Source organism: Arachis hypogaea, chromosome 7 (genome assembly GCF_003086295.3).
Source record: "Arachis hypogaea cultivar Tifrunner chromosome 7, arahy.Tifrunner.gnm2.J5K5, whole genome shotgun sequence".
Taxonomy (NCBI): domain Eukaryota; kingdom Viridiplantae; phylum Streptophyta; class Magnoliopsida; order Fabales; family Fabaceae; genus Arachis; species Arachis hypogaea.
In genome coordinates, this window is record NC_092042.1 from 81,105,596 (window position 1) to 81,119,049 (window position 13,454).

General features: G+C 37.5%; 1 protein-coding gene and 1 long non-coding RNA gene across 7 annotated transcripts; one reads left to right on the forward strand and one right to left on the reverse strand.

Annotated features, from left to right (window-relative positions):
* Positions 1-863: 863 nt before the first annotated feature.
* LOC140174528 (uncharacterized) lies at positions 864-6,050 on the reverse strand. 3 transcript variants are annotated; one of them, XR_011864215.1, is made up of 3 exons: positions 5,923-6,043; positions 1,696-1,890; positions 864-1,301 (listed from the first exon to the last, which is right to left on the reverse strand). It is a non-coding gene; the product is annotated as an uncharacterized lncRNA (long non-coding RNA). The 3 variants fall into 3 exon arrangements; XR_011864216.1 differs by lacking the exons at positions 864-1,301; positions 1,696-1,890 and adding exons at positions 2,394-3,020; positions 3,126-3,276 and having other exon boundaries at positions 5,919-6,050; XR_011864214.1 differs by lacking the exons at positions 864-1,301; positions 1,696-1,890 and adding exons at positions 2,394-3,020; positions 3,126-3,276 and having other exon boundaries at positions 5,923-6,025.
* LOC112703726 (protein ANTI-SILENCING 1) lies at positions 1,171-5,736 on the forward strand. Of its 4 annotated transcripts, none has more exons than XM_025755302.3 (13): positions 1,171-1,309; positions 1,523-1,893; positions 2,172-2,340; positions 2,521-2,873; positions 3,141-3,227; positions 3,513-3,662; positions 3,816-3,842; positions 4,172-4,264; positions 4,629-4,707; positions 4,852-4,942; positions 5,040-5,148; positions 5,228-5,344; positions 5,445-5,736. In XM_025755302.3, the coding sequence occupies exons 2-13, from the start codon at positions 1,549-1,551 to the stop codon at positions 5,514-5,516; spliced, it is 1,692 nt and encodes a 563-aa protein (XP_025611087.1). In that variant the 5' UTR covers positions 1,171-1,309; positions 1,523-1,548; the 3' UTR covers positions 5,517-5,736. The 4 variants fall into 4 exon arrangements, with proteins under 4 accessions (XP_025611087.1, XP_072055912.1, XP_072055913.1 ...); XM_072199812.1 differs by lacking the exon at positions 1,171-1,309 and having other exon boundaries at positions 1,530-1,609; positions 1,705-1,893; XM_072199811.1 differs by lacking the exon at positions 1,171-1,309 and having other exon boundaries at positions 1,356-1,893.
* Positions 6,051-13,454: the final 7,404 nt, after the last annotated feature.

Here is a 13,454-nt window from a genome sequence, read left to right on the forward strand (position 1 = left end):
TCCTCAAAATCAGAAACGCATAGAAAAAAAAGTTTACCCTAAACATAGTGACAGGAAGCAGCATAGCAATTAGCAGGAGGCAGTACAAGGAGAACAACTACTAATTGAAAAATAGTTGAGAGGATAAAAAGAATAAAAGTGGCACAAAGAAACAAAAAAAGAGAGATAAATTTAGAGAAAATACGTTTTTTTTATTATTTATTTTTTGGCTGTGATGAGAATGGAAGAGAGACACTATAATTACATAAATACTACCATATTTTCAAATAAAAATTGTGAAAATAGAGAATCAGCAGTCAAATTTTTGTATTCATATCTCATGGTTGATCATACATGTATCAAGTAGTATCAAATTCAAAATCATCTTTCCGTAAAAGTGAAAATACAAATGGTTGAGTTGTTTTATCACGTACAAGATAAAAATTGCATGTCATTTTTATAAATTTTAGATTGTTATGATATTTCTTTAAAATGTGAGACGATATAATTTAGGAAGTAGAAATTAAATCGTTTTATATTTAAAAATTATAGAAATTGAACTTTTTTATTTTTTTACTCGATTTCTTCAATTTATATTTAAAAATAAAAAAATTTAAAATATTCAATTTGTGTATATCTCATATTTTGTTATATATAATTTAAAAAAATAAAAAATTAATGGAATATTTGTATAATATGTATAATAAAGGTTTAGGAAGTATTAGAGATATAACTATTAATGTTACATTTTTTCTATCAACATAAGCTTTTAGAATGTGTGGTATTATGACATGGTATTAGAGCTCTAGATCTAAAAGATCAAAGAGTTCGATAATACCAAAATCAGCTTAAGTTTTTTATTATTATCCATAATACTTGGATGGTTATTCTAAATATTATGAGTGATGTTCATTTTGTAACTTATATAACCTATTGTATACATTGTACAAATATTCTATTGACTCTCTAACAGAACTTTCTTAAAAAATACAAAAAATTATAACATTAAAATATATCATTCATCCCAATTTTATGAAAGAAAGAAATTACGCGGAAAGAAAACACAAGCAAAAAACAGTTTTGACTAGAGGAGCGTTGACCTTGACCACCGAGTCCCATTCATTTGAGTGTGTAGAAAAAATAAGAAACGCATTGCCATTGGTCCCATACTGCATGCTTCTGTAACCATATGAAACAACAAATCACCCAAAACGTTGTCGTTTAGCTTCGGCGGTGCCTTCAATTTCATCATTCTGCGCAAAAATGGTCGGTTCCTTCCGAGTCTGTTGCTGCCACTTGCTACCTTTCTTTGCGCCGATCACCTTCAAACGTAACCTCAACTTAATACTCTCCATTTTCGCTCTCACTTCATTATAAAATGGAGTACGAGACTCAAAACTCGTATTTACTATTATTGGAAATGGAAACCCTTCCTACAACTTCTGGACTCGTATTTACTTCTAAAAATAACTGCCTTCTTAATCCCTAAGTTATTGGCATTAGCATTTTACTTCTATTATGTAATTTTACTCATTTATATCAGGTTTCTGAGCATTGGTGAGTGTAGCCATGTCAGGTGCTAAGGTTGGAGATTTGATTGATTTTAAGTGGGGAAATCAGACGGGACATGGTCAGAAAAATAAAGATATTAGCTTCTATGAATCCTTTGTTTATGAGGGAGTTGAATATTTTCTCTATGACTGTGCCTACTTTTACCTTGATCAGCATTTTGAAACTTCTGTTGGTAAGCTTGTGAAGATGTATGAGAGACCAACACATGAGAAAGTGCTCAAAGTTGTCTGGTTTTTTCGTCCCTCCGAGGTTCGCAACTTCTTGGGGGATTATCAGCCTCGTTGGAATGAGTTGTTCTTGGCATCTGGTGCAGGCAAAGGTCTTTCCAATGTTACTCCTCTGGTAACTTTGTACTATTAGTTCATTATTTGAAATTCTGAATTCCCTATATTGTCTATAGTATATTATTATCAAAAGAAATGAGTGAAAGAAGTTGCATTTGCTTGCAGTTATGTTGATAAGGGATTAGGCTCCATTTATATGATTTGTTTTATTGCTCTGAAAACTTATTAACCCATGCACAATGTAATATTACTTGATGAAGTTGAGGAAATAATCTCTGTCATTCTTATGGTAAAGTGTGCTACTTTTATACCTCTCATTTCCGAATTTGTTTTCAGGAATCAATTATTAGAAAATGCAATGTGGTTTGCACATCAAGGGACAAGAGAAATACTGAACCATCTGAAATAGAGTTGAAGACAGCTGATTTCTTTTTCAATTGTGCTTTTGATGTTGGAAGGCGTGCAATACTTGATAACTTTCCAGATGTTATAGATGGAATTGAAGGTTAGTTATTTGCATTTGGTATTTACTTGGTATTTTTATGTGCAAAAATCATATGTAGAAACTACAAACTGTTTGGCTTATTAATGTGGAACAATTATTAAATTTATTCAGTACACAGGCTGTAGTTGCATAAAATTAACATTCCCATTTACCTTAATTCATTGTGTTACTGTTATGCAGTTAGAAGTTTCTTTAACGGGAAACGGGAGAGTAATCCGAGTAAACCTCTCCAGGGTAGGACAAAGACACGACCTAAAACTTTGATCAACACTAGGAGTGATCCTTCTGGCATGTTGTGCAAGCAAGTTGAACATAATGCTGAAGTGAGAACGTCTGAGAATGTTGTGCCAAAGAGTTCACCAGATGCTTTTCCATACAAAAAGAGGAAGGTTGAAGATGAAAATCCAACCCTTAGTCCAAGTCGCGAATTCCCAATGGAGAAGGAGTTAGATGAAAAGGGGGAAAAACTCAGGCAGGATAAAGGAGTCAATAGATGCAGGAAGATTACTGAGGTGACTAAAGGACCCAATGCAGTAAGTGTTCATCCATGACAATCATAATTTTAACTTGTTTCTTGAAGGATCAATCCTAAATGGATAGAATGAATCAGACACACCATAGCTTCAGTATCTGCTTGCTTGGCTTGTTGAGTAACATACTGATGACAATATTGTAGGAATCTGGAAGGTTCACCATTTTGATCATTAATTAGTTTATCATCGAAATTCTACACGTTTCCTCTTCATTTTAATTATTTGGTAAAAAATGATAGTATTATTACTTACTCTTCATTAATGTAGGATGATGAGAGATCATTGCATTCTTTTCCATATAAGAAGAGGAAGCTTGGAGATGAAAAGTTGGTCACTAATAGAAGATCAGATCCCGTAAGTGTCACCCGTGATAGTTGCCATCATAAATGTCTTTCTTACAAGACTAACCCAGATGGGACAAATGAAATTAGATACACTATAACATCTGTTATCTGCTTGTTTGTTGAGTTGAGAAAAATAACCACACAAATATTGTAATAGTATGATTCATCAGTAAATATTATGATATTGAAGTTCTTTTTTGCCTCATTTGGATAAAATGATGGGAGTCCTTCCTTAATCACTCCTTAAATGTTGAATGATAAGGGATCATTATCACATTCTTTTCCATTTAAAAAGGGGAAGATCAATAGGAGTTTGAGCATTAGTCAACCTAACAAATCCCTTAAGGACAAGGAATTTGACAAGGAAGTGGCAAAAGTCAGACAGGACGAGAGCAGAGTCAAAACACCTGGGGGAGTTATTGAGGTGACTGAAAGACCAGATGCTGTAAGTCTCATCCGTAACTGTTATCATATTTCATCTACTTATGTGAAGGATTAATCCTTGACTGGGAAAAACAAATCAGATACATATTAATTATTCTGCTTGGTGTGTTGAGACTGAGAAATAATCACCCCCTCGTTTTTGTTGTTTCTGCAGGAAAGAAGGAGGTGGTTTAAGAAAACGGTTGGTTCTGCTTTTCTAATACTTGCTACAGATTCCTGGCTCTAGGCTTTTGGCACATTTAAGTTTACATGGAAAATATCTTTTTCTTAATTGGATAATAAAGAAGGAGCTGGTATCTCTTCCTAAAGAACACAAAAACAGCATTTGTGGAAGTTTGTTCACATTTTCCTTTTTGGAAATCTTGGTATCTTGCACCCGGTGCTACTGGATTTAATTCAGTCCAAACAATTTATCAACACATCACAACAGTTTGTATTGTATACTTGTATCATACAGATATAATGTGAAATCAATGTTGTGCATTTTTTTTCATAAAAAAATAATTCTAGGATTGGGACCAAAGATTGCGGGACGCACAGGAGATGGGTACTCTGGTCTTGCTTAGTAATCTGGATCCATCCTTTGCCTCCATTGACGTAGAGGTATATATTATTCAGATTTGCAACTCCTTTTATTTTTTTTTGGATATTTCTACAGAAGGGATCTCGCTTCAATGTCAATAATGCTCATTAAACTGTTGACGACTGATTCAACCAATTATGCTTCTAACCAACTTCATGGAAATTCCAACGAGTTAATGATATAGTTTGTTATAACATATTTTTAAAGTCTGCTATGTCTTGTGTGTGGAAATGGATTATGTATAGATTCAGAATGGATATGACAGACAAACTGAAGTGAGATGGGAGTTATTTTTTCCCACTTAGGAGTAAAGTTGGGTGTCGATTTTATATTATCAGTTTTTCTCTAATGATGGTCCTCGTTTTTTTTCTTCAAATTTTTCAGAACATAGTTTGGTCTGCTCTCCTAATGAAGGTTGACGCAAGGATAATAGAACAGAGTGTGAAATCCAATTATTACTATGGTATTTACATATTTAACTATATAACCATTTTTTTATTTTATTATTGGTCTTTCATTTTGGTTACAAAAAAACTCCCCATACATAATATGCCTTTTTTGATGTTTAACTTATTTGATTTGATTTTTTTTTATCATTGGATGACAGGTAGAGCACTGGTTATTTTCAAGACAAAAGATAAAGCTGAGTATGCAATGTCTGAGTTTAATAGGAGATGCCTTGTTCTTGGGGATGGAAGGCAATTCATTCATTGTTCTATTTGTCTTGATTGTAATAATGATAATATCATCTTATTCTTCCTAAAACATACCCCTAAAACTCTTTGTCACTTGCAGGGTTGTCAGTGCCCGAAAGGGAACTTTAACAGAACCCAACAAGCAACGCAAATTCCATGGTCATTTGACCATTGACAGAATCCCACCTGAAAGGCTGCGCCCAGAAATGGTACCATAAAATTCAATTTGCCGATTGATTTATCTTTTCCCTTTTTTCTATCCATATTTATGTTCTTTGCTTTTTATAGAGAAATGCAGTATCAACATCACATTGTGCTCAAGCCAATACAATTGAATATGAGATGGCTAGTGACTGGCTCTTGCAATACAAGAAATATGATGTCTCATGGGAAGCATTGTCTAAGGTGGTTTAGCATAACATTCCGAAGCACTATATTTTTCTGTTTTGCTTGCCCATGCATTTTGTTCATAATGAATAGATGCTTTAACATTTTTCCTTTACAGAAACAAAGGAAAGAGATAGAAGATGTGAAGAACAAACTTAAACTGGACAGAATTTTTGGTGAAACCTCCTAGCTATTAACCAACTAACAAATTTGAGTTTGACAGAACCATGTTGTACTAATCATGTTTCTGCAGTACAAGAAATTCTTCTTAGCATACAGTGTTCACCATTTTTTGTAGGGTCTAACCGATTTGATATCAGCTATATGTTTTTTGGATGGCATGACACTACATTCATTGTTTTTTGAACAACTAAGTGTAAATATATACACACACATTCTCTTCATGCAAATTCTTGTTTTTTAAGAGTTTGTTTCTATCACTATGTTAGAAGCATAGCATTTTTCAGCTGAATCAAGATATGTGAAAAACATCAGAAAAATAAAAGTTAATAAACAAGAAGCCTGATATAAAGAAATTAGTACACATTGTTATACATCGTGCATGGAAACTGGAAAGAGGAAGGGGAGTTACCTACTTGAGTTTAAGGTCATTGTCTTTTGTGTCATCTCATCCTCAAACTGCTGTTGTTGCAGCCGCCACCATTGCAGTCATTGGTGATTAGTTTCAGTTTGTTGCGCATCCACTCATGACTCATCCAAATCTAATTTTGAGTTTTTGGTCAACCTAGTCAAAATGAACATACAATGTACAACACTATGAGATGGGCCATCAGGAAAGCCCAAGAGAAAGCCACAACAGAACAGATATTGGGCTAATTCAATTTTTCATTTTCGGTTTGGGGCTTCCGCCTTGCTTTATGTAATTCATTCACAGTGAGAAAATATCATATTCCAATTTCCAATGTTACTACTAGCCAAGTAGTCATAGAGTTAAATACTTAAAATACCAAAAAATATAAAATAATATAGGCATAGAGAAAAGAAGTGGCACTAGAGACTAGAGTTAAGATTAATAGATTATAGATTTGGCAGAGCTCACTTGTGCATTATATTTTATATAATTAAGCTATAACCTGAGTGTGTGTTGGTATTTTTTTTTTAAATAATCGCAATCGCTTTAACTATTAACTAATATTCTTTTGAAATAAAAAAAGAAAAATAAAAAAGAAAGGTGTTTATACGCTGGCCCAACACCATGGTTTAGATCCAAATAAACCAAAAAGGTCCAATTCAAAGGTTGGCCTTTATTGCTCAGCGACCTTCTCTAAAGAAGTCGGATTCGACACAGACTCCTTCCCAAAGAAGTCGGATTCGATGGATAATTGGCAGGTAACACTTATTCAAATAAGTAACTGCTCTAGAAATCTCTCAACCCACTTCCAGGAACCATATCCCAATTACCCTAAGATAAAGAGACGGTTATCCACCTTCAAAAGTGGAACTGTTCCAACGGTGGTTATTGGATCACCACTATAAATACACTGATACTCCTCAAGTATCTCTAAGTTCCAATACTCTCTAAACCTGCTTAACCCCTTGCTGACTTAGGTATCGGAGTGTCTTTGCAAGTACCACCCCCCATTCCTTCAAACACACAGTTCGGACGGCGACTCCCGAACGCCAACAAGGCGGAGACCACCTTCTCATAATACTTGGGCCAATCCTTCAAGTCCAAACCATCAATTTCAGGTTACCCACGTAACATTGGCACCGTTGTCCGAGAACCTGAACGATCATCCAGTAATGGCGGATGACCAGCCTTCGGATGGGCACACTGCATCTGATTTAGAGCAAGAGCAGTTAGATGTAGCCAACAACGACAGGGCTATAGTATCCCTGCACGGAGCAGGTGCCCAGCACCACGAAGGCCCTTTTGGTGAAAATGACTCTAGGGGGATTCCCTCCGAGGTGTACGGACCAAAAAAAAGGGGGGCAGACTTACGCTGCCGGCTCATGAGATTACTCCACGGCTACCAAGAACGGCTGGAGCAGTTAGAACAAGAACTAGAGCGACAGCGAGAAGCAGAGAGGAACCTGAGAAGAGAGGTCGAGCGCCGAAAAGAGCTTGAAGAATAGCTCTTGAGTTTGGAATCCAATCTTCGAGGTCAAAATTCTCGTAGTGACCGAGAAGACTATTCGTTGGGGGGAAAAGGCCCGTTCAGTGAGGACATAATGAGGGCAAAAGTTTCAAGAAACTTCAAAAGCCCCGATATGGACCTATATGACGGGACTACCGATCCAAAGCATCACCTGGGAAATTTCAAAAGTTGGATGTACTTAGCCAACACTTCTGATGCTACTCGCTGTAAGGCCTTTCCAACAACCTTCACAAAGGCAGCGATGAAGAAGAGCACATGACGCGCAAGCGTCGTTGACGCGTACGCGTCATATGCATGTGCATGAAAAATAAAATTTAACAGAGAGTTGCGCGGGAGTGGCGTAGGAATAATGCCTTTCGCATAAACAAGCCCACGCGTACGCGTACCCCACGCGTGCGCGTCATTTATGATTTTGGCACTCCACGCGTACGCGTCAGCAACGCGTACGCGTGACCTAAAAAATTGACTTAAAAGTGTGTTTGGGCAGAGAGTTATGCTGGCTTGGGGAAGGAAGTGTGCTAGACGCACAAAATTGACCACGCGTACGCGTCCCTGACGCGTGCGCGTCATTTGACCAAACGGCCATCCACGCGTGCGCGTGCATGACGCGAACGCGTCGTATGCCAATATTGGTTCCCTAGCCACGCGAACAGAGAGTTGTGCGTGCGCGCGGATGGTTTCGCGCGAATCGCCCAAAACTCAGGGCACGCGTACGCCTGCCTGACGCTTACGCGTCATTAAGAAAATTTCGCGCCCCACGCGTACGCGTCGCCTGCGCTGCACAATAATACTAGTTCGTCGCCCAGTTTTAATTTTCTTTCTCTCTCTCCCAATCCTAATTCTCTCTTGTTCCTTTATCCTTTTGTTCTTCTTTCATCTCATTATTTGTTTTTGTTTTCAGATTTTCTTTGCTTGAGGACAAGCAAACATTTAAGTTTGGTGTTGACGCTTCGCTTAAAGCTTTTCTGTTTATTCATATGGCACCAAAAGGGAGGCGAATCATCTTCACGGAGGAGCACAACCTGAAGAATAAAGCGACCACTAGGATAACTAAGGTGGTTGAGTTCTTTTCATTTTTTTTTATTCCTCTCCTCTTTTTTCATGTTATGTTCCGATTTTCCGCTATTTTGCTTTGTTTGCTGCATGATCCTTTATTAGTGAGAATCCTAGGTCTAGTTTAGTTTTCTCTTAAATGCTTTAATTCTGAAAAGATGTCTCATGTATTACTCACTGAACTTGAATCCAAATAAAAAAAATATAGGAGTGATATATTGCATGAGAAAGTGGGTCTATATTGAAGAATAGTCTTATTTACTTAAATGTGGTGGTATTTTCTGTGATTCTAAATGCATGACATGAACAGTGCATATTTTTTATAGTGAAGTTTATGAATGTTAAAATTGTTGGCTCTTGAAAGAATGATGAAAAAAGAGAAATGTTATTGATAATCTAAAAAATCATAAAATTGATTCTTGAAGCAAGAAAAAGCAGTGAAAAACACAAAGCTTGCGAAAAAAAATATTTCAAAAAAAAAAGATCCAAGGCTTTGAGCATTAATGGATAGGAGGGCCCAAAGGAATAAAACCCTGGCCTAAGCGGTTAAATTAAGCTGTCCTTAACCATGTGCTTGTGGCGTGAAAGTGTCAAGTGAAAAACTTGAGATTGAGCGGTTAAAGTCGTGATCCAAAGTAAAAAGAGTGTGCTTAAGAACTCTGGGAACCTCTAACTGGAGACTCTAGCAAAGCTGAGTCACAATCTGAAAAGGTTCACCCAATTATGTGTTTGTGGCATTTATGTATCCGGTGGTAATACTGGAAAACAAAATACTTAGGGTCACGGCCAAGACTCATAAAGTAGCTGTGTTCAAGAATCAACATACTAAACTAGGAGAATCAATAACGCTATCTGAATTATGAGTTCCTATGGATGCTAATCATTCTGAACTTCAAAGGATAAAGTGAAATGGCAAAACTATTCAGGATTGCAGTTGTAAACCCCACTATAAGAAGAGACATGAGCTTAATCGAACTCTCATTCTCATGAAAATTCACATCCTAAGCTTATATTAGTTTTGGTTGCTTGAGGACAAGCAACAGTTTAAGTTTGGTGTTGTGATGTGTGAGCATCTTTCCTATCTTTTTCTAGTGAATTTGCATCTAATTTGTTGAGTTTAATAAAGAATTAATTATCTTTTAGCCAATATGGATGCTACTTTGAGTCTTTTGTAATTTTGTTTATTTTAGGTAGCATTCGACGGAATTTGATGGAGTTTCTGCAGCACAAGAATAAAAAAGGAGATGGCAGCGAGGAGCAACGCGTATGCGTGATTTGGAGCTTTCCATGGCGACGCGTGCGTGTGACTGACGTGTACGCGTGATTTGAAGATTTGCACAGCGACGCGTGCGCGTGTTCGACGCGTCCGCGTGACTCGGGAAAAAGACCATCGACGCGTACGCATGACTGACGCGTACGCGTGACATGCGCCACATGCAGAAAACGCAGAAAACGCTGGGTGGTGATTTCTGGGCCCCATTTTTAGCACCCAAGTTAGGCGCGGATCCAGTGAAGCCAAGTGGTCCCCACGTTACAAGACGTGGAGTAGTTAGTTAATTCTGATTTAAATTCAAATTTGATTTTAAAATAGGAAAATATATTATTTTTAATTTTAAATTAATTAGGATTAGTTATAAAAAGGGGACACTTCTCTTCTATTAGGTAGATTCCATTAAGGAGATTCCATTAGGGAATTCTATACAAATTTACATTCCACATTTCATGAGCAACTAATCTTCCATTGTTAAGGTTAGGAGCTATGTCTATTTGTATGGATTGATTCATTTGATCTTTCTAATTTAATTCATGTTTTGATTTATATTTCAATAATTGTTTTCGTTCTTTATTTTATGAATTTGGGTGGAACGGAAGTATGACCCTCTTTCTATTTGAGTTCTTGTAAAACTTGGAAAAGCTCTTTACTTGAACAACAGCTTGAAAACATATTATCCTGAATTTCTAATTATTTGTATTTAACAGGATACGTGACATATAATCACCTTATTTTTAGATAATTAGGATTCTTGTGGCATATAAACTGGAATTTGATCATCACCTTCTAATTGGAATTAATTGACCAAGGAATTGGCAGTTAATGAATTTTAGAGGAGACTAGGAAGGTCTGAGAAATTAGGGTCTAGTCACGTATAGTTTGCCATGAATTAAACCTTGCATGATTAAAATAGTTAGTAAGAAAAATCAATCCAGAAAAATAGATAACTCTGAAGTCTTAACTGTTTTATCAATATTTTATTCCCAACTTATTTATTTTTCCTTTTGATATTCTGAGTTCGAACTTAAACCTTTTAAATATCTCAAAACCCCTTTTTTCCTGCCTAACTAAGCCAATCAATCAATCATTGTTGCTTGATCCATCAATCCTCACGTAAGGTATTACTTGGTACGACCCTGTGCACTTGTCGGTTAGTTTGTGGGTTGTAAATTACCGCACCAGTCATTCGAATAACTTTCACCTCAAACGACTTGGTTCTGATTAGAAATATTGAAATAACATCAGTGTTAACAAGTCGGGTGAAGAAAAACTCGCTGCTAATTGGAAAGGAGCGTATAAGATAAGTGAGGTCCTAGGAAAGGGATATTACAAAATATCCGATTTGAGTGGTGCTGAGCTCCCAAGGTCGTGGCATGCTTGTAACATAAAGAGGTACTATAGCTAGAAGTGAACTCCACTTCCTGATGTACTCTTTTTCTCGACTTGATGATTTTTTCCCAAAAAAAGGGTTTTCCTGAAGGGGGTTTTAACGAAGCATCAAAGTGGAGGCTAAGGGTCAATAATTCCTAAAATCCCTTAGTAGCTAAGATAAAAAACTAACTTCGTCAATAAATAAAGATTTATTTTATCTCTCTATAATTCCACTACTGTTACCATTTATTCTACGAAACACACCGAATTAAGCTCGAAAAAATGTAAAAATCTCATGCCCGACCTAAGTAGTCAGCAGAATAAAATGATGAGGTTCAAGTCGGTGTAAAGAGGTTACAAAAGACGATCATGATAACTCGGGAACATTTCAACCTACTAGTCGAAAACCTAAGAAGAATGGAAATGATCTCAAAAATAACCTAAATCATGAGAACAATTCAAATGAGCAAAAATTGAATTTGTGAGGAATACAAAAAGGGATAAGAAAATCCCTCAAAAAGCAAAGGCTGTTTCAAGTCTTCGAAAACTCTTACTTAAACAAAAATAGCCTACTTAGGAAAAAAGATTTTTTCAAAACCGAAAGGGTTTTTTATAAAATCCTTATAAACATCACAGCAAAGCATGGACAAAAGCATGCAAACGCAAAATATTTCTTAAAAGCCCTTATCCAAAAAAGGGGCGAATTAAAAACGCAATTTTTTGTTAACGACCCTGAAAAGGTCGAAAAAAGAGTCAAGAGCAATCGTCACAAATATAAAAAATAAAAATTGTTCAAAGAATAGCCCACGAGCCGAGCCCTAACATAGCTAAATCACTGGGAAGGTAGATTGGGGGCATCCAAAGGAGAGGAACTCAGATCAGAAGCAGGAGTTGGAAGGGTTGGAGCGATCTCTTCAGCAGTGGAAATCGGAGCCTCTGAAGACGTCGTCAGGAATCCCTCTTGTTGCTCCTCATGAGGAGGAGACTCAATAAGCCTTTGTCCGCGAGTCTTCAGCTTGGAATTCGTCTCAGGACGAGGAGGGGAGACAATAGCTCCATCAATAACAATCTTGTCGGGGTGGAGGGGAGAAAGGTCTAAGTCAGGAGCAATAACTCCGACCTATTCCTTAAAAATCCTCCAAGCCTCCTCCGAGCTCTCCGCTACGGAATCCTCCAAGTCCTGATAGGCTTCCCGGTTCAAATCCAACTGCTTCTGAAGATCAATATTTTCAGTGAAGAACTTGACATAGTTTTACTCCGCCTTTTCCTTCAGGCCATCTGCCATGGCACACTGGCCCATCAGCTTCCCATCAGCTTCTTCTCCCTCTCCTGAAGCCAGGTCCATTCCTCCCTCAGCCAGGCAACCTCCTCCTAAAGCTTCTTCTCTTCCTCTTGATATAGGACCATCCTCCCCTGAAGCTCTTCCACAGTCCTTTGTGAAGAACCCAAAGAACTCAAGGGAGTCTTTCCTGAATATCAAGAAGAGCCATACAAACCCCAACAGCCCGAACACCTCCCAAATCATAATTTTAAAATGGTTTCAAAGGAAAGCATCATCCATGCCGATTTGACTCTGAGGGAAGATGTGCTTCCGAACGAATTTAGGACCATCAAAGTTGGCCTCCCCAGAAGGAGAAGAACCAGACTCCGAGGTCTTGCGTTTCTTTTTCTATGGCTCGGAGGGAGGTCGGACTGGAGGGATAGGAGAAGAAAAAGGAGAGGCAGAGGCAAAGGTTACCATAATAGGGCGAGAAGAGGTCCCCATATCACGAGGAGGAGGAGGAGGAGGAAGAGGAACGCCAGCAGCCCTCGCAGCATCAGCTCGGGCCCGAGCTCTTCTCTTGGCATCTTGGACTTTCTGGTAGGAAGCACTAGATCCATTCTTCACCATCTTTGAAAAGAAGAAACAAGCAATTAGTCTACAAGTTGGAAAAACATCACAAGTTGGAACCTTTAGAAATAACTACAGGAGGACTCGTCCAAGTCATTCAGGCCATACTTATCTATAGAGGAGGCCTCCAACCAGTAAAGAGGAAATCAGGGACGATTGTTCTCACAAGAAAAAAAGGGACGGTGACCCTCTACAGCTTGGATTTTAAAGAAAAAATTTTTAAAATCATGGAAAAAATCGTCAAAAATAGAAAAAACTTTCCGACCTTGGATGGCCCGGAAAGATATCCACTGTTACTTATTATTTTGTCCACTGAATGGTTTGGTCAGGTGAAAAAGATCTTTGTGAAAGTTCGGAAGTCTAGTTCTCGGCTGACAAGTTGCTAAATTTTCATAAAACCCCAAGAGTTGGGGTGAAGTT